Source organism: Camelina sativa, chromosome 2, assembly GCF_000633955.1.
Source record: "Camelina sativa cultivar DH55 chromosome 2, Cs, whole genome shotgun sequence".
NCBI lineage: Eukaryota > Viridiplantae > Streptophyta > Magnoliopsida > Brassicales > Brassicaceae > Camelina > Camelina sativa.
Genome location: NC_025686.1, coordinates 11,966,431 through 11,992,646, shown reverse-complemented (window position 1 = coordinate 11,992,646; position 26,216 = coordinate 11,966,431). Strand labels below are relative to the sequence as shown.

The 26,216-nt window shown below is 36.3% G+C and overlaps 1 protein-coding gene and 1 pseudogene across 1 annotated transcript; one reads left to right on the top strand and one right to left on the bottom strand.

Moving 5' to 3' along the window:
• LOC104750926 lies at window positions 2,524-5,094 on the top strand. Its single transcript, XM_010472790.2, has 2 exons — window positions 2,524-4,580; window positions 4,791-5,094. Exons 1-2 carry the CDS (start codon window positions 3,809-3,811, stop codon window positions 4,916-4,918), a joined length of 900 nt encoding a protein of 299 aa, XP_010471092.1. The 5' UTR covers window positions 2,524-3,808; the 3' UTR covers window positions 4,919-5,094.
• LOC104722470 lies at window positions 14,530-15,833 on the bottom strand (annotated as a pseudogene).

Below are 26,216 nucleotides of genomic sequence, written 5' to 3'. Positions count from 1 at the left end.
TTATATTGTGCACGGAAGCTTTGATTGCAAATATATGGAAAGCGGAGAGGGATAAGCTAATTACAGGGATTAAAGTGGCGAATAAATGTCCGCCAATAACACATTTGTTGTTCGCTGATGGCAGCCTTTTCTTCTGTAAGGTTGACAAGGACCAATGTAAGGCCATTTTGGATATTTTAAAGCAGTATGAGTCGGTCTCGGGGCAGCAAATAAATTTTGCCAAATCTTTGCTTCAGTTTGGTCATAAGGTTGATGAGGATAAAAAGGCAGAGATGCAGGGGGTTCTTGGGATTACAAGTTTGGGTGGTATGGGATCTTATCTTGGTTTACCGGAGAGTTTGGGTGGGGCTAAAACGAAGGTTTTCGCCTTTGTTCGGGATAGGCTACAGAGTCAGACGAATGGTTTGACAGCAAAATTGCTTTCAAAAGGGGGAAAGGAAGTGATGATACAGTCTGTGGCGATTGCGATTCTGACGTTTGTGATGCAATGTTTCCGGTTACCGAAGACAATTACATCCAAACTCACTAGTGCAGTGGTAAATTTTAGGTGGAGTTCCAATGGCCAGTCGGGAGGCATGCATTGGTTAGCTTGGGATAAGTTGTGTGTTAGTAAGCANGGGGGGGGGGGGGGTTAGGTTTCAGGAATGTAGATGATTTTAACTCGGTTTTGTTGGCTAAACAATTATGGCGACTAATTGAGGTTTCCGACTCGCTGTTTGCCAGGGTTTTTAAAAGTAGGTATTATAGGAATACACACCCACTGGACCCAATTCGGTCTTATTCTCCATCGTATGGGTGGAGGAGTATTTGTTACGGTCGCTCTCTGGTAAACAAAGGACTTATTAAAAGGGTTGTCACCGGGAATTCCATCTCAGTATGGAATGACCCCTGGATACCGGCTCAATTCCCGAGACCAGCGTTATGTAAGGGTCCTTTTAAGGATCCCAATCTCCAATTGACTCACTTAATTGATTGTCGAACAAATACTTGACGTCTGTACATGCTCAACGAGCATTTTGATCCCCTGGATGTTGCATTGATAAGGGCAGTACCTTTGGGAAGCAATCATAGGGAAGACCAGTTAGGTTGGCATTTTACAAAAAAAGTGGAAAATATACAGTTAAGTCTGGTTACCATTTGGCTCGTTGGAAAGTACCGGAACTTTCTAAGCACCTGATTGTGGCCCGGAGATTACTTCCCTTCTAGCTAGTGTTTGGCAGGTCCCTTGTCCACCAAAAATTCACCATTTTATGTGGCAAGTTTTATCAGGGTATATTTTGGTATTGGCAAACTTGGGAAGACGGGGCATTTCCTGCGATCTGGGTTGTGCACGGTGTGGTGCAGAGGAGGAAACGGTAAATATGCCATATTTGTTTGTCCTCCGGCTCGCCAGGTTTGGGCTTTAGCAAACATACCAGTGGGGGCCATTTCTTTTCCCATAGAGTCCGTATATGCAAATGTGGATCATTTTTTGGACAAAAATAACCCAGCATCTCAGGTTTCAATTTTTCCATGGCTAATGTGGTATATTTGGAAAGCAAGGAATGCACGGGTTTATGAAAATATTGTTGAAGGTCCTGAGGATATGGTCTTGGTAGCGGAAGGAAAGGCTTTGTCGTGGCAGCAGGCTCAGGTGGAGAATGATGGTATAGATTCGACCTCTACCAATCTTGCTCCAGACCCCCGTCAGAGAGTGGCCACTGCTAACCTTCCTGCGTTTGTTACGGGTTATCGCTGTTTCGTCGATGGATCATTGAAAGCGGGTGACCCGCTCGCTGGTGCGAAATGGGTTTGTTCACCGTTTCAGGACACGCCACCAATTCGAGGAGCCACTAATTTCCGATGGAGTCTCTCTCCTTTACATGCAGAAGTAGAAGCTTTCATTTGGGCGATGTGGTGCATGATTGGACATGATTTTAGAGATGTGGCTTTCTTTACAGACTGTTCAGACTTGGTGAAGATGGTGTCGTCCCCGGCGGACTGGCCAGCTTTCTCGGCGTACCTTGACGACATCAAGATTGACAAGGAAGTGCAAATGTAATTGCAGACTCCCTGGCACGCAAAGCGCATCGTTATCCGCATCATATTTTGTTTGTAAACAATTTCCCACCCAATTGGCTCTTTGAGCTAATCTTTTGTTGACAAAAAAAAAATAATGTCTGTTACGTTCTTCTTAGCGTTTGTTTTTTTAGTTTTCAAAATTTCTATTTTAATTATATGGAAACTTTTGCACAAAAAAATTATATGGAAACTAAATAAATTCTTTAAATAATTTTAATTTTTGATGTTAGGTATCATCATTTCCAAAATCAAGTTAAAATTAGTTGGTGGCAAACTAAAAGATGAAGACCATTTTTCATTCGTTATAATTTCTTGACGTAATAATTATTTTTATTAGTTTATTTGCTATTTTTATATATGATCTCTAACTTAATATGTTATTCATATGTACATGTTTTTGGTTTTTGGTTTTGATCTAATAAACTGTTAATTATGTTTTATTATACAAAACAACATAAACAAATTCCAGCGGGAAATAAGAGAGAGAGAGATGGCGATTGTGATGTCGACTGGTTTTCAGATCTGAGATGGTTTTTTTTGTTGATGGTGGGGGAGGGAGAGATTGTCTCTCACTTCCTGGTTTCAAATTTTGCGCTCGGGGATGGAGCGGAATTCCATCCTGGACTTGATTTAAGATCCGATTCGTGTGGGTAGGGTTTGGTTTCAAAAGGGGATATTCGATCTCGGTGGGTTCTTATTCCATGATTTCTATGGATCTGGAATTAGAGGTGTTTATCAATATGGATTCTGGTGTGATCAAGGTTGGGCAGATTCAGTCTATTTTCTGCGATTTGGGGCTGATCCGGATTGCGTCTTCATTATGTCGGATCGGGGTGTGGATTTCTCTGTGCTGTAAGTATGGAAATGTTCACGTTTTATCGCTGACGATTAAGGCAACTGGGATTTTCAGAGTAATGGTGATGCGATCGGATTTTATTGGGTAGTGATTTGCATATCCTTTATTCGATTTCGTAGCGGTAATGGGGCAAGTTTTGTAGAGGAGGTATTTATGCGGTGGCTTGGGTTCTGTTCAGGAATCACTTTGCTCATTATTTCCCTTGGGTTCTCTTTAGTTCATCTCATTTCGTGTATCATTCTCTGGTTATTTTTCTTGGGTGGTGGTCAAAGCTTCTTATTGTTGCGAGATATTGCTCAGTTAGCGTTCACCAAGAGTAAGGCTTCATTGGTTCGCACCAACACAGTGACAATCTCCAACTCGGTCTTGGCTCAGAGAATTCAGCAGTTTTCTATGATTCTCATCGGGAGGTTAACGAATCCGTCTTGTCAGAGAATGGAGTCAGTGATAGCCAACTTCCCAAAGGTTTGGAAACTTGAGGAGAAGGTAGTGGGAGCGGATCTAGGTCAATGGGTCTTTCAGTTCAACTTTGAGGATGAAGAGGATATCCTGTCTGTTTTACAGAATGGTCCATACCATTTTGATGGGTGGATGGTTTTCTTGGTGAGATGGGAGCCAATCATTTCCTCCTCTTATCCTTCTGCAATTAACTTTTGGGTGAAGGTGACTGGGATTCCAATGCATTTGTGGGAGGTGGCAACCCTTGAAGCCATTGGTAAGAAGATTGGCAAGATTCAAGAAGTTGATGAAGAGTCAGGTAGTCTCTGTGTTTGTGTCAATGGGTTTAATCCTTTGATTACAAAGATGGTGGTGCCATTTGCTACTGGTGATGAAATTGTGGTTACTCTATAGTATGAGAAGTTAGGGGGTGTATGCGATCACTGCTCTAGGATGACTCATGATTCGAAAGTGTGCCCTGAGGTTCTTAAGTTGGGTACTGGTCACGGTAGTGAGGAGCTTTCAGATAAAAGGGGTGGACAAAGGCAGCTTCCTTTGGTGAAGCAAGAGGTGCATCATAAAGTTGGGGGTTGGGAGAAGCCTTGGAAGCATGCTAGGAGAGCTTTAGATTTCCAGTCTGCGGAAGCTGGTGAGTATGGATATTTCCCACAACTTCGTCATGGTGATAGTGGTCTTCATGGTCCTCGGCAACAGGAGAGGTTTCATGGTCAGATTTGGGGTCAACAGAGGAGCTTTGGGGAAACTGCTGCCCGTGAAGAAGGGTCTCGTCGCGGCTTTCATTCTGGTGGAGGGGAATCCTCGAGTAAGGCTCCCGGTTTCCATCTTAAAAGGAAAGGTGCGGGGCTGGCTTGGCCAAAACCTTTATATATGGTGAAGCAGGCTCCTATGGAGAAGCATTCCCAGCCGAGTCTTGAGAATAATATGGAGATCTCCAGAACTGGTGACGCAGTAGCGGTTAGGGACCAGGCGGGATACTCTCAGAAGGGTGATGGGGTGGCTGCTATGGCTATGGACTTTGTGGTTAAAACAGATGATCTGTTGGAGGATGGTGAGTTTAATGACAATGCCAAGGGTGACCTTAAGATCGTCCAGGAAGAGGGTAATTTCCAGGAAGAGGGTATTGAGTTACACACTGGTCAAGGGACTGACTTGCAAACTGATCAAGAGTCTGATATTCCGAGTGATTCTGATGGTGGTCAGCAAGGTAACTCCCTTATTTCTGATCCGGTTGAGCTTGATGTGGGTGTAGTTAATAGTGCTTTGGCTGCTTTTACTTTAGGCGATAAGAGTGGTCATAAAAAGAGGATTATTAGTCCTTATGTTAGAAAAGGTGTACGTGGCCCTAGGATAGCTACTTTGGTTTCGGCTTCTCCCGGGAAACGTTTACTAGCTAAGGTTTTGTCTAAACCTGCAGGTGATGGGAACAAACAGAAGACGTTGGGGAAACAGGAACACTTTACAATGGGCGGTAAACCATCGGATGGTGGTCGTCTAGGCAAGAAAGGGATGGGGGCTCTCCCGAAACCGCCGGTTAGAACGTGAAGATCCTGAGTTGAAACTGTCAGGGCATTGGGGCTGATCTGACATAAAATTATTTGGGTGATTTGTGGAAGAAAAGTTTTTCTTATTTACAAAAATTTCAGAAAAAGTTTGGTTATAATAATTTGTATACTGTTGAACCCCGCGGGTCTAGCGGTGGCCTTGCTTTATTTTTTATAGATGAAATAAAACTTTCAGTTCTTTTTGATAATGATCGTATTATTGATACACAAGCTTATATTGGACAACAATTCATTTTTATGTCTTTTGTTTATGGTGATTTTGTTCCACAACATAGATAGGTCGTTTGGGATAGGTTGATGGATATTGGGTCTTTCCGAGTTGACCCTTGGCTTTTGATTGGTGATTTTAACGAATTAGTTGGGAATCATGAGAAAAGAGGAGGTGCACTGCGTCCAATTTCTTCTTTTGTGCCTTTTTGCTCAATGCTTCGACATTGTGAGATGCTTGAATTTCCTTGTTATGGGGAACAATTATCCTGGAGGGGTAATCGGTGTAATAATCAAGTGGTTCGTTGTAGGTTAGATCAAACTGTGGGTAATGAGGATTGGCATGGGTTGTACCCGAAATCAAAGGTAGATTATTTGGCGATGATTGGTTCTGACCATTGTCCAATCTTAGAAACTTGTCTGAAGCTGGATAGGAGACGGCTTAGACAGTTTTGTTTTGATAAACGTTGGTTGGGTAAGGAGGGTATAAAAGGTGCGGTTGAGTTCGGGTGGAATTGTACACGAAATTTTCGTATCCCTAGTTTTGTGGATAAGATTAGGAATTGCAGGAACTCGATTTCTTGGTGGCATAAGAACAATATAACTTCGGGCCCCTCGCCGTTATATGGATGATTCGATTTCTCAAGAGTAAATTCGGGGTATTGAGAGAAAGTTAAAGGAAGAGTACCATGACGAAGAAATATATTGGCAACAAAAAAGTAGGAAATTCTGGCTTAGGGTTGGGGATAAAAATACTAAATTTTTTCATGCCTCCACTAAACAAAGGCGAGTAAGGAATATGATTGTTGGTTTATTTGACACTGATAATATCTGGAGTGAATCGCCTTCGGGTATGGAGCATATTGCTACTAAGTATTTTGAGAATCTCTTTAAGAAGTCGGCTGGTCATAGGATTTCAGAGATGATTCAAGAAATCAACCCACTAATCACAGAGAGTATGAACAGAGATCTTACTCGAGATATTTCTGAGGCGGAAGTCCGCAAGGCTCTGTTCGCGATGCACCTGGAGAAAACACCAGGACCCGATGGTATGACAGCTTTGTTCTTTCAACGGTTTTGGTCTTCATTGAAAGGGGATTTGGTGGCTTTGGTTCAGGACTTTTTTTGGACGGATCGTTTTGACCCTCTTTTGAATGAGACAAATATTTGTCTTATTCCTAAAGTTGATAGACCGCAGCGGATGGCGGAGTTTAGACCAATCAGTCTTTGTAATGTAAGTTATAAAATTATTTCTAAAGTATTGTGCTTCCGGTTAAAACGGTTCTTACCTATCTTGGTCTCAGAAACTCAGTCGGCCTTTGTTTCTGGTCGTTTAATAACAGATAATATTCTGGTCGCTCAGGAGATGTTCCATGGGTTAAATACCAATCGACGGTGTCAGGCGGAGTTCCTGGCATTCAAAATGGATATGAGTAAGGCATATGATCGAGTTGAATGGGATTTTTTGGAGGCGGTTTTGGTTAAATTAGGTTTTGCCAGAAAATGGATTTTGTGGATAATGTGGTGTGCTTCTTCTGTGTCATATCAGGTTTTATTGAATGGTCAACCCAGGGGTTCTATTCATCCTCAAAGAGGTTTATGCCAGGGGGATCCGCTATCGCCGTATCTGTTCATTCTTTGTACAGAGGTTCTAATAGCAAACATTACGAAGGCTGAACGGGAAAAAAACTAACGGGTATCACAATTGCCGGTGATAGCCCTACAATTTCGCACTTGTTATTTGCTGATGATAGTCTGTTTTTTTGCAAAGCAGAGGCAACTGAGTGTAGAAAGGTAATGGAAATAATAGGTGATTATGGCAAAGCCTCAGGACAAGAGGTTAATCTGGATAAATCTTCTATTATGTTTGGCAAAAAGGTCCCATCTCATCTACGATCTCAATTAAAATCCGTTATTGGTATTTCTAAAAAAGGCGGTATGGGTTCGTATTTGGGTATTCCCAAAAGTCTTCAGGGTTCGAAAACTAAGGTTTTTAGCTATGTTAAGGATCGGTTGGATGACCGAGTAAATGGTTGGTCCGCGAAGCTTTTATCGAAGGGGGGCAAGGTGATTATGATTAAGTCGGTGGCATTAGCACTTCCTCCCCATGTTATGTCGTGTTATAAACTACCGCAGGAATTGACATCTAAATTAACGAGTGCTATTTCTACCTTCTGGTGGAAGTCGAATGAAAAGGCTCATGGTAAGCATTGGGTAGCTTGGGATAAAATGTGTGATAATAAGTGTGAAGGGGGTGTAGGTTTCAGAGCTCTGGATCAATTTAATGATGCTATGCTGGCGAAACATTTCTGGCGCCTGATTCAGTATCCAACTTCCTTAATGGCCCGGGTAATGAGAGGCCAATAATTTAGGAATAAACATCCTCTTTTGGCTAAAAAAATCATATAATCCTTCCTTTGGTTGGAGGAGTATCTACTCAACTAAGGCTCTAGTGGAGCAAGGAGCGTGATGGGCGGTAGGCTCTGGCTGTTCTATTTCGGTTTGGCGTGATTCGTGGTTACCAGATATTCGGCCAAGACCAGCTAATGGTCGAGGTCGATTGCTGCTTCCGATTTTGATGGTCAATCATTTAATTAATCCAACTACAAATGATTGACACTTACCTATACTGGAGGAGTTTTTTTTATCCGGTGGATATACCGATTATTCGGAGTATTGCGGTCAGTAAATTTTATAGGCCAGATTGCTTAGTATGACATTTTACTAAATCAGGAAAATATTCGGTGAAATCAGGCTATCGGTTAGCACGAGAACTAATTAAGGAAGTTGAATACGGACCTACGTGTATGGCTCTTCGAGCCCAAGCATGGAAACTTGAGGTTCCCTCCAAGGTTCAGCATTTTTTCTGGCAGATCACTTCTGGTACTCTTCCGGTATTGGAACGACTCGCGTATCGAGGTATCCGATATGATACCCTGTGCAAACGGTGTGGTCTGGGATCAGAGACCATCAACCACGCCCTATTTGAGTGTCCACGTTCGCAGAGTATTTGGGAGCTGGCTCTTTCATCACGGAGGTTTTCCATATGCTTCAATCTATGTGAATCTGGATTTTATATATTGGCGGGCGGCTACGCATTCGGGGATTTCTGAGGTCACTCTTCGTCTTCCCTGGATACTATGGTCAGTCTGGAAAGATAGGAATAAAAAGATTTTTCTGGGATTAGAGGCAGAGCCGATAGATATTTTAATTCAGGTGACTAATGACAAATTATTGTGGGATGATGTCAAATCTTTTACCTGGAGTTTTTCAACTTCTCTGGTTTCTTTGGAAGTTAGGGAGTCTTCTCCCCGGTGTCAAATTGATGGCTCATGGAAAAGTTCGAATGTTCTTCAAGGTTTCGGGTGGTGGTTTTGCAGTGGTGATGGTTTGACGCTTCTCCTGGGAGCCCGGAGTCAGCGACGCGGCCTTTCTCCCTTACATGCAAAGCTTCAAGCTCTGATATGGGCTATGGAGTCTATATTGGTGGCAGGAGTGGATTGTCAAGCTTTTGAGACGGATTGTGCAGAGCTACTCACGATGGTGCATAAGCCCGATGATTGGCCTGCTTTCTTGATCCTACTGGAGGACTTCTCTACACTCAGATCATCTTTCCCTTTCTTCACCCTGGACAGGATCCCGCGTAAATCTAATGTGAGGGCAGATTGTTTAGCCCGCTCTTCAAGAACTTTAGTTTCTGAAATTGCTTTTGTAAACTCTTTTCCTCCGGTTTGGGCAACCAACCTCGGAGTTCTCTTTTAATTTATGTTTAGTTGAAAAAAAAAAAAATTCCAGCGGGTTTTTTTTTTTTTGGACGAATTCCAGCGTATTAAATCTTACAATTTAGATCTTAAAAGTATATTAATTATTTTATTTCACCTCTCATCTAACAAATAAGATATGGAGTTTAAGAAAATAATTACTTCTAAATTTTATATTTAACCTTCATAAACATAATACATAAATATTCTAATTTTACAGATTTGAAAAGATATATTTTATTATGTTGTAATTAAAAAAATTTAATTTATAAAAGTGTACAGTATATATGTAAATATAAAATAATAATTTATCTTAATAAAAAAATAGAATAGCAAGCCGAGTGAGAAGGTTAGTATTAATATTCATTCGGTGTAAAATAAGTGAAATGAAATTGTAAATCTCCTTTAAAAACTCTAACTATAAATGTATAATTCTAATACTAAATAATCAAGTTTTTTAAACAGGTTAAATCTATAAGATACTAAATTCTAAAGTTTTTTAATTTTAATATAAAATTAGTAGACCATATTTTTTAAATATTATTATATGTAAAAATAAAAAATTATCCCGTGGTGTACCACGGATTAAATTCTAGTTTTATTGAGAGCACATGTATAATATAATTAGCATGCAATGGAAAACATATTGATTTTGTTAGTTTTCCTTTTTGATTTAGAAAAATAAATTTTTTAAAATATAACATGTAAAATTCTGTAAAATTAATTAGCTATCCTACTACGTTTATAAAAAAAAATTGACACGTGTCAACATCTAATCAATATATTTGACACGTGTCATAATCTTGTTAATAAGTAATTTTGACATCAAACTTTATATAATAAAATATATTATTTTCTTTTAATTTCTTTTTGCGTGGAAAAAGTTGTATGGGCTGGTCCTTCTACATTGCCCTTCTGTCTTTGTAGCAGACTGTTTGGCTCTCAAAAAGCATTCCTAGGAGTTTTTAGTTTTTACTGCTTTTAAGGACTATTGTTTTTTCCCAATATTTCCCTCTTTTGTTTTCAACCAAACATTAATAATTAAAAGAGAACTCCAAGATTGGTTGCCCAAACCGGAGGAAAAGAGTTTACAAAAATAGATTCAAAAATTAAACATCTTGAAGACCGTGCCAGGCAATCCGCCCTAGCGTTGACGTCTAGAGGGATCCTGACTAGAGTGAAGGAGAGGTAAGAAGATCGGAGTAAAGCAAAATCCTCCAGCAAATTTGAGAAAGCAGGCCGTCTGCACCATCGCAACTAACTCAGCACAGTCCGTCTCAAAAGCCTGACAAACAACTCCAGCCGCCAGTAAAGCATCCATAGCCCAGATCAGTGCTTGTAATTCCGCGTGTAAGGGAGTAAGGCCTCTTCGGTGACTCCGTGCTCCCAAAAGGAGCGTTGAATCTTCTCCACTGCAGCACCACCAGCCCAAACCCTGTAAAGGATCCGTACTTTTCCATGAACCATCAATCTGACAACGTGGGAAAGAACCCCTGTCCTCCAATAAAGGCGGTGAATCCAGATAACGGGCCGAGAATGATTTCCCTCTTATTTGGAGTGGTTTTGGATGTTTAGGTTTTGCAAGGTTTCTCTTCTTAGTTGAATGTTTTTTCTGTTTTTGTCGCGAAGCTTTGTAATCTTTTGGGGTTGCTTTGGATATTATCAATCAAGATACTTCTGAGATTATTTATATGCTTGGATCTCTTGTGCTTTTTTTTTTGTAACTTTTATATTCTATTTATAATTGTTTTACCACATTTTGTGTGGACTTTGTGGCATGTGCCTCGCTAGTTGCTTGTTAGTTGCTATATCTNTTTTTTTTTTTTGGACGAATTCCAGCGTATTAAATCTTACAATTTAGATCTTAAAAGTATATTAATTATTTTATTTCACCTCTCATCTAACAAATAAGATATGGAGTTTAAGAAAATAATTACTTCTAAATTTTATATTTAACCTTCATAAACATAATACATAAATATTCTAATTTTACAGATTTGAAAAGATATATTTTATTATGTTGTAATTAAAAAAATTTAATTTATAAAAGTGTACAGTATATATGTAAATATAAAATAATAATTTATCTTAATAAAAAAATAGAATAGCAAGCCGAGTGAGAAGGTTAGTATTAATATTCATTCGGTGTAAAATAAGTGAAATGAAATTGTAAATCTCCTTTAAAAACTCTAACTATAAATGTATAATTCTAATACTAAATAATCAAGTTTTTTAAACAGGTTAAATCTATAAGATACTAAATTCTAAAGTTTTTTAATTTTAATATAAAATTAGTAGACCATATTTTTTAAATATTATTATATGTAAAAATAAAAAATTATCCCGTGGTGTACCACGGATTAAATTCTAGTTTTATTGAGAGCACATGTATAATATAATTAGCATGCAATGGAAAACATATTGATTTTGTTAGTTTTCCTTTTTGATTTAGAAAAATAAATTTTTTAAAATATAACATGTAAAATTCTGTAAAATTAATTAGCTATCCTACTACGTTTATAAAAAAAAATTGACACGTGTCAACATCTAATCAATATATTTGACACGTGTCATAATCTTGTTAATAAGTAATTTTGACATCAAACTTTATATAATAAAATATATTATTTTCTTTTAATTTCTTTTTGCGTGGAAAAAGTTGTATGGGCTGGTCCTTCTACATTGCCCTTCTGTCTTTGTAGCAGACTGTTTGGCTCTCAAAAAGCATTCCTAGGAGTTTTTAGTTTTTACTGCTTTTAAGGACTATTGTTTTTTCCCAATATTTCCCTCTTTTGTTTTCAACCAAACATTAATAATTAAAAGAGAACTCCAAGATTGGTTGCCCAAACCGGAGGAAAAGAGTTTACAAAAATAGATTCAAAAATTAAACATCTTGAAGACCGTGCCAGGCAATCCGCCCTAGCGTTGACGTCTAGAGGGATCCTGACTAGAGTGAAGGAGAGGTAAGAAGATCGGAGTAAAGCAAAATCCTCCAGCAAATTTGAGAAAGCAGGCCGTCTGCACCATCGCAACTAACTCAGCACAGTCCGTCTCAAAAGCCTGACAAACAACTCCAGCCGCCAGTAAAGCATCCATAGCCCAGATCAGTGCTTGTAATTCCGCGTGTAAGGGAGTAAGGCCTCTTCGGTGACTCCGTGCTCCCAAAAGGAGCGTTGAATCTTCTCCACTGCAGCACCACCAGCCCAAACCCTGTAAAGGATCCGTACTTTTCCATGAACCATCAATCTGACAACGTGGGAAAGAACCCCTGTCCTCCAATAAAGGCGGTGAATCCAGATAACGGGCCGAGAATGATTTCCCTCTTATTTGGAGTGGTTTTGGATGTTTAGGTTTTGCAAGGTTTCTCTTCTTAGTTGAATGTTTTTTCTGTTTTTGTCGCGAAGCTTTGTAATCTTTTGGGGTTGCTTTGGATATTATCAATCAAGATACTTCTGAGATTATTTATATGCTTGGATCTCTTGTGCTTTTTTTTTTGTAACTTTTATATTCTATTTATAATTGTTTTACCACATTTTGTGTGGACTTTGTGGCATGTGCCTCGCTAGTTGCTTGTTAGTTGCTATATCTTGTATTTCTTTTCTATTGTATTTAGATGTAAGACTTCGTCTTTTAGAATCTTAGGCTTCCTTTAATTTAATGAAAATTAGTTGTTTGAAAAAAATGTTTAAGTTGGAAAATCTTAAATAATGAATCTATTATTGATTCCACAATTCATTCTTAAATTGCATCTTAAATTGTAAACAAACCCATAGAGAGATACAAGATTCACCTATCAGTTGATATTTTCTTCTTTGAAATGAAAATTTAGATATAAACTCAGTTCAGGATCAAAGATTTTGAATTTGGGTAACCAAATCTAATTTCACTTTTAGACGATTGATTGATTATTCATATTGAATACTAAAAAGGTAAAAAACTTAAAACTTAACAAAGACACATAGAGAATTCATGTAAATGTAGAGAAATGGTAATCCAAATGATGTACTCTTAGATGAAGCCTTATAGTACTGAAATTATACATACCAAAGTAATTTTTTAAACATAAAAATCATATAACCGAGCGTTTACTCCTCAAAGGAAGCCTTATAAGATTTGAAATTAGTTATGTTCAAAAGTAACTTTTTAAAGATACACCGAAAAACGGATTTTTTATACCTGGACAATTCCAATATGTTCGATTCATACATCGGACTATTGACTGTACGAAAACATACATAGACTTTTAAAATTTTTGAATTTCATACCCGGACTTATGATTTTGTGCTACAATATACAAAACATTATTAAATTAGTAACTCCATTAATCTTGCCGTTAGACCAATCTGACGTAGAATCTACCTGTGCAGAGGAGATCAAAATGACGTCGTTTTAGTTAAATATAAAAATTTAATGGCGCATACTAGCCTCGAACCTGCAATATCTAAGCAACACTCAACTTCTCTTTTACCACTCGGCCATATAGATCTATTTTGGATTTATGAACAAAGATTTAATATATCTTCTTCTTCAATCACTCTTCTTCTTTAGTCAAAGCAACAAGACAAACCGTAGAATTGTTTTCTTCTGCTCCGATCGAATTCAGAACAAGCTTTGATGATTCTCTCGCTTCAACCTTCAATTACTGTTTTTTTTTCCGATTGCCAAATATCTTCTGATTAAATTTTCATTGCATCCGATTTCAAATTTAGGGTTTTTATTATTTTTTTCAAAATTTAGGGAGATTATGGTTTGTGAATTTTTAAAGCCAGCCATTCTCTTTGAGGGTTTCTTGAGTTTGTGTTACAATTTGGTTGTTTGAATTGTTCGATTTACCCAGTTGATTCAGTTTGACTAGTTGGATTGAAAAAAGCGTACACCCTTACGATAGAAGCATAATACCAACAATCATGTTTCTTGACTTCTCACAAAAATTAGGATTTTACTCAATTTATCGATTCAATTATTAGGTTTTGGTCTACCTAAACATCACAACAGATCTCGACTCAATTATGATCCAGTTGTAGCAAGATCTAAAAAAAAATATGGGAAGAAAGAAAGAAGCATTTGATTGATTTTAGAGAAGGAGAGAGAGAGAAGATGTAATAATAAATCTTTCTTCGTATAACCATAATAAATGTATATGGCCGAGTGGTAAAAGAAAAGTTTTTAGGGAGTTTGACTTTGTGGATTTGAGCCTACCGACGTTGGTTCCATGTCAAATTGGTTTAACGGTAAGATTAATGGAGTTACTAATTTAATCACGTGGATTCTAAGTCTATGTATGTTTTCGCACAGTTAATAGTCCGATGTATGAATCGAACATATTGGAATTGTCCAGGTATGAAAAAGCCGTTTTTCCAAGATACACCATATATGTATCAAACATATAGCCAAGACTTACTTCATTCTCCACCAGTTAAATTCCAAAACCATAGAGTGAGCTAAGATTCCATAAACCAAACTGGGTTTTAACTTCTAAAAGATGTCTTACCTTTTGAAAAAGATGCTTCTTGAACTATTTTTGGAATGTCTTATGTATGATACCAATAGCCCGGACATGATGGTTTAGTCTTGGTGGTGGGACATCTTCCTAAACTAGCAATGGTGAGGATTCATTTGATTGCTAATCAGAATCATCATCATAAACTTCTTCATCCTCAGAATCAAATGCAGTCAGGTCAAGCTGGTAACGAAATATCCCTCCGATTCCACCAAACCCTCTACAAAATTGAGGCCCCTCTTGTGATTTATTGGTCACAAATTCTAGCGTACAACCAAAATGCTTGTACTCATTAGCAAGCCACTCCAACAATTACAGTTTCTCCTCCACATCCAAGACCATATCATTTACTTTGATTCTCCATGTTGGCTTCTTGTTCCTTATTCAGGTGCTTGATTACAGCTTCAATAGTCACACTGTTCTTCATCATATATCTGTTGATATCAAGATTATCCCACGCAATCAGTGTCTCGACGTCACCTGAATCCAAAGCGTTCAATGTATCTTCCACACCAAACACGTATTTCCCGGTGTCATGGCTTATCTCCTCAAATTACTTCCCTATTAAACGCTTCTCTTGAACAAACTTCACATTCACCAAGATTTCCGCTGACAGCTCGATTGCTTGATTGAAACCATTATCACCTCCGTAAGATACATCCACCACATTTAGTATCTTGGCAGCGAGTCGAGGATCAAACATATCTGACTGACTTAATTCAGTCTTGAAATCCGCTGAACCAGCAAGTATCAGCCCTGAAACATTAGGCTGACCTGTTGAAGGATTTATGTAGTATTGCGTAGCATGCTTAGCAGTTTTTCTCACGTAATTATGGCGTTTCTCCATACGGAGTCGGGCAAAACGAAGAGCTGATTGTCCTCCTCTTCCGTGTTTCTTAGGAAGATCAACAGAGAACTTGTGAAGCACCTCACGGGTATTACCGCTCAGAGTACCAAAGAGAGTTCCATTTTCCATCCATTACAATGAAACCAAACTTGTCATCGGACTCGAGCAATTCATTCAAAGTTTCGGTATGGAACTTGTTGTCACAAAGATAGAAAGAGTTGTTTATCGGTCTGAAAGGCTCAAAGTCAATAGTAACCTTCTTTTCCTTTCCTTCCTCATTAACTATGGTTCCAGTATAAAGCACAATACCATTGGGAGGGACCCTGTTGTAAAGTTTCAGCCTTTGTTGAGAAGAAGTTATGCCCCCAAAACCAGACTGGCGATTAACTCTGCTTTTGATGTTTGACGTGGTTCCATACTCATCTCCCAACATCTTGGTAACATAAGAGACCTGATCATGTGGTGGCACAATGAGTGAGATCATGCTAGTTCCATTACCCCTAGCAGTTTCTAGGGATTTGATTAGCTTCTTAATCTTCCATATCTCAATGTTCTTGTTGTCATCGTTTTTGTCTTCCATTTTAGCTGCAATAACCCATGGACCACATGAGACTAATTCAACTCAACATATATAATTAAAGTTGGAGTAGAAAATATAATTCTCAATCAACCATCACAGTTATATGAGGATAAAGGTCGAAATTAAAAACAAGATACATTCCATTTGTAAATTGTAAGATCAAATACTTTCCGACAAAAGAAAACTATCACCAAAAATTTATACAATTTGAGTCATTTGACATGGTCCAACTTATTATTATTTTTCTTTTTGGCAGGACGTTCCAACTTATTTTATATGCAATAATCTTAATCATAAAATATAAAATCATCCATGAAATTTACATTAAATCTAATAAACTTTTTTGCACATCACTAATTAATATAAATCTTAAGGGAAATTCTTGTGCATAACAAATTACTTGCAATTCTTGTAAATACCACTAAAATCATTTTTTTTTTTCATTTTTAGTATTTGTGTTTTTTTTTTGTATGTTTGTGTTTTTAGACTAAAAAGGTTTGTAGTGTTATTTATTAAAAAAACCATAGTGGTGGTACTTTTGAAACTAAAACTTAGTTTATCTTCAACACAGAGCATGATCTACAAGATGTTCTAGATAAAGGAGCTCACACCTTTAACGACTGGTCTATAGCGGTAGACAGATGGTATGAATACCCTTTGTTTGGTGTCTTGAGAGAAGACCAGGTTGGAACAGATTCTTTCACAGGTAGACCTAGAATTGCTCTGGAAGTACTAGAAGGAATAAGACGGTACCTCCTAGCAACAAACGGCGAAGATCACTCTACTAAGGTTGCGAGGGTAAAAAAATCAGTAGGGGAAGCTGAAAAAGATCCCTTAGCAAAAAAATCCATCTTACAACTGGAACCCATTCCGATTATTCATCCTGAAGTTAATGGAGAGAAAGGTCGGGTCTTTGATTATTCGAGAGACTATTCACTACATCATGAAGATATTTCAATTGGCTTAAGTCTCTCCTTATTGCCACCAATATCAAAGCCAACCTTGGATAGATCTTGGTTATTGGATGCTCGCTTGATAGAAGCTGAAGGAGGAAGTAAATTCCTTGGTTTGTCCCAACCTTTTCAGAGTAAACAAACGGTTTTTAGGACCGGTTCCTCTGATGCTGGTCCATCCGGGTTTACCTTTAAAAAGGAAAAGCAAAGGAAAAGGCCAACCAAAATCAACAGGAAACCAAAACCTTTCAAGCCTCCTACTCTCGGTGAAACCCAAGTATTAAAGTCCGGGATCATGGTAGGTGGAAAAGATAAAAGAAAAGCAGAAGATGTGAGAACAAGCACTGCTAAAGTATCAAAGCTTAATCTCAAAGAGGTGATTCCAATGGGGGGGATTGCCCAATGCCCAATGACCATTTTGAGCTGGAATTGCCAAGGCTTGGGACGGTCTCAAGACTTGGATTTTCCACGTCTTAGGGAAATGCGTAAACAACATTTTCCTGAGATGATGTTCTTGATTGAAACGATGCATGATAGAGATACTTTAGTAGATGTTCAAGAATGGTTGGGGTATAGTAGGGTGTATACAGTGGACCCGGTTGGAAAATGTGATGGTTTAGCAGTTTTTTGTAAGAGTAACGTTCATATAGAGGTGAAGTATGCAGATAAAAACCTCTTGGATTTACAAGTTCAGTTTGGAGCTTCCTCTTTTTTTTTGTGTCCTGTGTATATGGAGATCCATATTTAACAAAAGAAAAGTGGTATGGGAAAGAATCCGTAGGATTGGTATTAGCAGAAGAGAGAGTTGGTGTATGTTGGGCGACTTTAATAATATTCTGCATAATGGAGAGAAGCTTGGAGGTCCTAGGAGAAGCGAATATTTATTTAAGCCATTTTCTGATTTGATACATGCTTGTCAAATGACTGAACTCTCTAGTCACGGAAATGGTTTCACCTGGGCAGGAAAGAGATACGACTTATGGATTCAAAGTAAGTTGGATAGGGTTTTTTGGGAATAAAGAATGGCTAACTCAATTTCCAGCATCAAACCAGTCATTCTTAGATTTCAGAGGATCGGATCATAGACCGGTATTAATGAAGCTTCTTACTTCTCGAGAAGAGTACAGAGGACAATTTCGTTTTGATAAAAGACTTTTGTTCAGGCCAAAGGTTGAAGCAGGGGTCATAAAAGCCTGGAATTTGTCTCATGCTCGCACAGATTGTTCTTCTTCGGATAGATTACGTGGCTGCAGAAAGGCTCTTAGCTCCTGGAAAAAGAAAAACAACACAAATGCTAAGGACAAAATCCATCAGGTTGAAGTAGCTCTTGAAAAAGATCAATCAGCTAGATTTCCAAATTTTGATCATGTTCATTTCCTAAAAAAAGAGCTAGCTCGAGCATACAGAGATGAGGAAATATACTGGCATCAAAGAAGCAGAGATAAATGGATGAGATGTGGAGATCGAAACACCAATTTCTTCCATTCATCGGTAAAAGGTATCAGATCAAAGAAAATGATTGAAGTTCTAAAAGACATAAATGGAAACGAGCAAAAATCAGAAGCAGCCAAAGGAGAAGTGGCCTGCACCTACTTTCATAAACTCTTCACAACTTCAAATCCTTCTAGTTTTGCTAGCTGGTTCGATGACTTTCCATCTAAGGTCACAGATGATATGAACAAATTTCTGCTGGAACCGGTTACAGATGAAGAGATCAAAAGAGCTACTTTTGCAATCAAACCCTCAAGTTCTCTAGGAGCTGATGGCATATCTGTTTTGTTTTTTCAACATTTCTGGACTACAGTTGGCCCCCATGCTATACTTGAAGTTATTCTTTGAGACAGGTATTTTTCCCATCAGAATGGAACTATACACATCTCTGCTTAATACCCAAGATTCCCCACCCTACAGAAATGGCAAATCTGAGGCCAATCAGTCTCTGTTCGGTTTTATATAAGATTATCTCAAAGATCATTGTTCAAAGATTACAGCCTATTCTCCCACTGCTTGTCTCTGAAGCACAATAAACCTTTGTCGCTGAAAGACTGATCTCTGACAACAATCTGGTGGCTCATGAAATGGTTCATAGTCTCAATGCTCACACGAATATCTCTTCAGAATTCATGGTAGTGAAATCAGACATGTCTAAAGCCTTCGACATAATAGAATGGAGCTACTTAAGATCCCTTCTTGGAGCTCTGGGATTTCATGAAAAATGGATAATTTTGATCATGTTCTGGGTATCTTCAGTTACGTATTCTGTTCTGATAAATGATCAACCATTTGGAATGGTCATTCCACAGAGAGGTCTCAGACAAGGAGATCCTTTATCTCCATTCATTTTTGTACTTTGCACAGAAGGATTATCACATCTGCTCAACTCTGCTCAATCAACTGGGCTCATTAATGGTATTCAATTCAACGAGGGGGGTCCTATCATTAACCATATCTTATTTGCAGATGATAGCCTCTTTGTGTGTAAGGCCAACAGAGAAGAGAGTTTGGAGCTACAAAAGATTCTCAAAGTGTATGGCAAGGCAACTAGGCAAGTAATTAATCTCAATAAGTCCTCAATCACTTTCGGGAAAAAAGTTTTAGAGATCCACAAACAAGAAATCAAGTCTACTCTTCTGATTCAAAATGAGGGGGAGCGGGTACCTACCTAGGTCTACCAGAGTGCTTCAGTGGTTCCAAGATTCAAATGTTGGATTACATTAAGGATATGCTAAAGGCCAAACTCTCTGGATGGTATGCTAGATCTTTGTCTCAGGGAGGAAATGAAATCTTGTTGAAATCAGTGTCTTTAGCTATGCCCGTTTTTGCGATGTCGTGTTTTAAATTGCCTAAGACTACCTGCTCCAACCTTTCTAGTGCAATGGCTCAATTTTGGTGGAGTTCTTTTGAACACAACCGTAAAATCCACTAGCAAAGTTGGGATAGAATGTGTCTTAGGATTCAGAGACATCGAACTTTTCAACCAAGCTTTGTTGGCGAAGCAGGCCTGGAGAATCGTCCAATTTCCGGTTTGTTTCTTCTCAAGAGTGTTGAAGAGCAGATACTTTTCAGACTGTAAATTTGTTGATGCTTCGCTTGGTCAGAGTCCTTCCTTTGGATGGAGAAGTATACTTCATGGTCGAGATTTACTCTTAAAAGGCTTGGTTAAAAAAGTGGCAATGGTGCCTCTCTTAAAGTTTGGGTGGACAGATGGTTGGAAGATGAAGTCAAAGGCAGAAGAGCCCCTTGGATTAAAAATGATCTTATTAATCCAGATCTTAACGTGCAGGAGCTCATTAATTTTGAAGAAAGAGACTAGGATATGGAAAAACTACAATATCACTTCTTTCCAGGAGAAATAGCCTTGATTAAATCAGTTAAGTCGGTTGTATCCATTGATGATTTTTGGGTGTGGAAACATAACAAGAGTGGAGATTTCATAGTCAAATCGACTTATTGGTTGGTGGCAAACTCAAATGAGAATCTCCTACTACAGGAAGCTTCCATTCAACCGTCCATCAATACTCTCAAGGAACAAGTTTGGACTATCTCTACTGAACCCAAAATCAAGGTTTTTCTGTGGAAAATGTTGAGTGGAGCCATTCGGGTTGCGGATTTACTCTCACATAGAGGAATGAAAGTAGATAGCAGATGTCAAACTTGTGGGCTTAAAGGAGAATCAATAGAGCATGTCATTTTCAACTGCACTATCTCTAGGCAGATCTGGGCATTATCAGATTACCCAATGCCAGAAGGGGGTATGGTTTCAGGTTCTGTTTTTTCTTTCATTCACCATTTACTCATAAATAAGGACAATCTGAGATGGCCTAGAGACTTGAGGAAAAGCTTTCCGTGGATTATATGGAGAATTTGGAAGAATCGTAACCTACTCTTCTTCGAAGGTAAATACTTATCTCTGCTAGATTCTACTCAAAAGATAAAGCAAGATGTTGAGGACTAGTTTCTGGCACATATTGTTCAAAATGAGGTTACTGCTGTTTCAAATGTTCAGTCGGTCGTGGTGCCTTCTCCCCTGTCTTCTTGGGAAGCACCAATCTCAGGTTGGGTTAAATGCAATGTAGGAATATCTTGGTCGAGGAGAAATGGGTTGGTAGGTGGTTCATAGGTGCTAAGAGATAACACATGGGATGTGTTGCTGCACAGTAGAAGAGCTTTAAAAAATATAAACTCTAAAGAGGATGCTAATCTTTGCTGTGTTATATGGGTGATAGAAAATATGTTTTCTCATAAGTATAACTATGTTATATTCGCTCTTGAAGATGTCCAGTTAGTTGGAGCAGTTCTCAGGCCAAATGCTTGGCCTTCCTTCCGATATTAAGCTGCAGAGTTATGGAGAGTTCTAAGTAGGTTAATTTTTTGGCGGTTAATAGTAGAAGCCCCTTCTGCGAACAGAGGAGCTGCTCTCATTGCAAAAAGCGTCACTTCGGATTTGTCGTCTACAATCATATGCTGCAATAAGTCATCTTTCTTGGCTTAACATTGTCTTTCATAATGAGAGAGTTTAATCCTCTGTAGGTTTAGAAATGGTGATAGGCTAACCTTTCTATTGATTTTTTGGTATAGGCCCACTTCTTTAGGGTTGTTAAGTCCTTATATATCTTGTTAGGCCTACTTGTGAAGGCTTTTAGTGTAACTTTTTGTAAAGTCTGTGACTTTCTTCTCATAATATAATTAACACCAGATGTTGAAAAAAAAAATACTAAATGGGATTATCGGAGCATCACATTTATTATAAGATTGAAAACTTAATTACAAATCATTGCAGAAAAAACAATTTAAGATAAATATAAGTGTCTATCTAAAAAAAATTATGATAAAATTTATATCACTCGCGAAACTTAACTGCAATTACTCCTAGCAATAATCAGAGAATTCTAGTAGAACAATGATGAACACATAAAAAATTAGAACCAAAAAAAGAGAAAATAGTGATGAAGATAGGAAATAACCTGAAGAAGAAACTATGCGGAGGCTTTAGAGAAACTTTATTTTTTCAATTCTTGATGTGGTAGAGAAAAATATATATATATATATATATATATATATTGGCTAAACTTAATCAATTGGTATATTATAGTTAAGTTTGTAAAACAATTTTAAGAAGTCATATCAAATATTTTAAACCATCAAAGCAAAATATCATATGAAAGTAAGGTATAATGATAAGTTATTAAGTTTAGTTTTCTATTTTACCAATATTTTTCTTAGATTTATATATGTTATAAATTTTATAATAAATCTTTAAATATATAATTAATTTCAACAAAAAGAAAATAATTCAATGAAAATTTACAATTAATATATGTTGAATGTATTTAATATATATAATGTAAATGTATATAAAATATATAAAAACTAAATTTTGTCCTTATATTAACAAAGTGAAAGATCTTAAAGCTATTTCTAGATTACTGAAAGAAGAAAAATATTTAAAGAGGGCAATGAACTATTAAAAAAAAGGAATATTAAAGTGCAACAAATTTTTAGAAAAATATAACAGAAACACTAGTTGAGATATTTGACACGTTTCCACTATTTTACATTTTAATGTGATAATAAAAGAAACACTAGTTGAGATATTTGAGTCGTTGCCCTAATAAGATACTTAATATTGTGTCATTGGAGTGAAACTAATTGATGTGAGCTTGAAAATTTTGGTTTCAAATCAATTAGCGAGCCTATTTTCTCTCATTGTTCTCTTTCTTCAGTATTCTCATTTTCTATTAAATGTATCTCTCATGCTTTTCCTTTACAAGAAACTCTTACACTAGAAAACTGTTTAGTAGTATTGTTCTTCTAATAAGACTTTGTCGTCTTGTTACATTGAATCAATCAAAGTTTCGGAAGTGCTGATGGTAAGAAGAAAACTTGCATGTAGCCATCGATGGTTGTCGAAAGTTTGTCTCATTACATAGATGATTTTCTGTAAAATACAAACAAAACTCAACGTTTAAGAATCACATGTCTGTGCAATTGGATTTACATTCTGCAGATATGAGCTTTTGATTTTTGTTACTTTTCGGTTTTACTTGTGCGTTTTTATTGAATTTCATTTTTTATTGTATGGTGATATCTCCGAACTTTAAATTTATGATAATAATTTACTATCGGCAAAAATTTGGTTTACATATGAAAATCCCATGTTTTTTTTCTCTCGTATGTTTCTTATTGATATATTTTTCTTTTTTAATTTATTATATTTGTTGAAGAAATGATAGAGTACTAGATATTTACCCGCGGTACACCGCGGGACTATATTTATAAATAAAAAACAGTTTATATTATAGATTAATTATATACATAACTAAAAAATTTTACTTTTTAAATGTATAACCTTACAAATATATATCTATTAGGTAGTGTAAAAATTGTTTTGTTTGAAGTTTATTGTTTTTTACTATAGGAACTATATCATATAATTCATTAAGTAGTGATTTCTTGAAGAAAAAGACTGTTTATTTCTTTTTATTTTTCAATTTAAAGATAGTAGTATTGTTATTATATTGTAATTTCTAAAATATATGTATAGTATAATTTTTGTATTGTAGTTTTGTATGTTTTTTTTAACATCTGATTCATTCATCTTATTCCCCATTAGAGTAATAAGATATGTGAAATTATATACATTGAAGTAATATCTTATTTCCTATTGAAATTATGGGGAATATATGTGTATATATAATTCCCCATTGAATTTTTTGGTTATTAAGTTTGGAGCCATTATGTCTGTATATAATTTGATAGAAATAAGAAAATAGTTATTAGCAGAAAAACAACAATTGCAATATCACTAATAACTTATATATATATATATATATATATATATATATTGTAATTGGATTTTTTTTTTGTGAAATCATAATTTGCTTTTGTTTTTGTTTTGCCTAAATCACTCTAGTCTCAGAAAACAAATCTATCATCTTCTTCTTTATTTTCATTGGTCCATTTCCGACATCTCCGCCGTTCTTGACTTTTTGGTTAACCGATTTCATATCCTTATTTGTGATGATTTAAGAAGATCATCTTTCGACATTACTTTCCACACCTTGTAGATTTCTTTTATCATTCCATATGTTCTCTTTTCCAACACATACAATAAAGAGAAATGTCTTTCCAATCAGTTTCTTCACTGCATCATGCAAGTTTTCTGGATCCACAATCAAGAATAAATTAAAAAATATGGTTAATAGTTTGACATAAGATAAACGATATATATATTATTGCAAGAACATATCTCCGAAAAGAATAAACAAAAAAATCAATAACAGAACATTGATTTACTTGAGGCAGTAGTGGATTGACATGGAGTTGAATACCATCAAAAAAATTAGATAAAAACTTAACACCTGTCATGATAAAGATTATGTAAGCAATGACACAATCATTGATCTTATTTAATCATAAATGAGTCTAACCGGAAGATGTATTTACTTTTGTAGCCATTTATGTTGTAAAATCTAAGCAGACAAACAACAATGCTTCCCTTAGATTTTTGACAGGCTCTAAAAACTTGATCGGCAAAATAACCCCACAACATACTCGCCATTCTTTCATCACTATGTCAAAATATTAGTATTGAAAATCAGAAAATATGACAATTATAACAACAACATGATTATAGAGAAAACTAAATAGTATGCAAAGGTCACCTTTCATCCCTAAGCTCAAAATCAATATTCAAAGGTGTATCTAATGGTTTTCAGTAAGTTGTGGCTGTTATGTATTCGGTGATGATAATTCTCGTTTAGGTGTAAAATATTTATAGGGTCGATTATGATTTCTTCTCCAAGGCAATAGTATTTGAGTTAGCAACTAATTAGGGAGAAAAATCTGTGTAATCAGTTTTATTAAGGAATATGCTAGGAATCACACATTATTACTTTGATTAGTGAGAGATATGATTTTCAAGTTTAGGGAATGTTATATTTATTTAATTAATTATCAAATAAGTAAATAATAATGACTTCAATTTTTTAGGAAAGTTGCGATTTAGTGGGAATAATTGTTTGCAAAAATCGAAAATTTTATCATTATTTAATAAATCGTAAATCATAAATTAAAAATATTTAAGACAATGGCAGAGTTGTAAATAAGTTGGAACTTAAGGATTTATTTCATAGATGTAGTTGGAAAATGTATATATAGATTTGTTGACTTATTTCCCAACTTGTAGAGATCTCCATAATTAGATACCAAAAAGGTATGATGTTTTCTTGTGAGTGATAATTAATTACCATGTGTTGATGTAGTCGCAATTGTGAATGTGAAATCTACACTTTAATATTTTGTGATTTAGATCATGGGAGTGTGGATCTAGATTTTCTTATCAGAACTCAAATTTATGATCGAACGAATAAGAATAAAGGACTGGATAGATTGATTTGAATAGGTCTTACAAGAGTATGAATTGAATGATGTGATTATAAAGAAATAGTTATTGGAGACAACATCGACGATAAGAAAGTAACGTTGTGATGGAGATGTGAGAAAATGTTAAACCGTAAAAACATAGTTGTAACTAATCTAAGAAAATAAAGATAAAATTGTAAGAATATTCAATAATAAGTTGACGCACGGATATCGTGACCATGATTTGAACTCTTTGCATTTTGAACAACAGTAATCGCTCTCTCTACTTTTACGAAACGAATTACATCTAAATTACAATATGGTTCGTCGGTGATCTTCCACTTAACGTCACCGCATCAAAGCCAAATCATTGTGTTGGAGCTTATACTCTCTTTAGTCTCTGTTAATGTATTATTTGTATTACTCTAAAGTTATTACTATTGTACCCTTTGGTTTATTTAAAAACACTAAAGATCAATAATATATTATAATTAAGAGGTTCTACATCTATGTCAGTACATCCCTTTAAACCCCAGACCAGAATAGGTTCTATGATCTTATCCCAAGAGTCACTTGGATCAGCGATTTCTAAAGTTTTACCAAAATTTTTCACTAGTTGAGCTATTGGCTCTTCCCTCTTGGTATAATGATAATAAATATCAACAATTTTAAAAATGAGTTTCGTATGTGAACTTTCTGAATAGTATAGTATAACGATGCATGATATGCATGGAATCATAAACGAATACACAAAAAGGGCACATTTAGAAAAAAAAATGATTTTTATAAGTATATTAGAAAGCGGATTACATATTGAACTTCTTTACCATATGCTTTAACAACAGTAAGTTATAAATAAAAATAAAAATATGAAATAATTTGAATTAAAACCAAATCTCCATCATGCTTTATATTTTAAGACAAAAAATGATATAATTGATCCTATACAGTGATCCGTTATTAGGAAAAAAAATGCAACAGCTACTTGATGATGTGCTAAATCGGTTAACCACATACTCGTTGCCACCAAATCTAATCCACCACCACAAAAAAAAAAAAAAAAAAA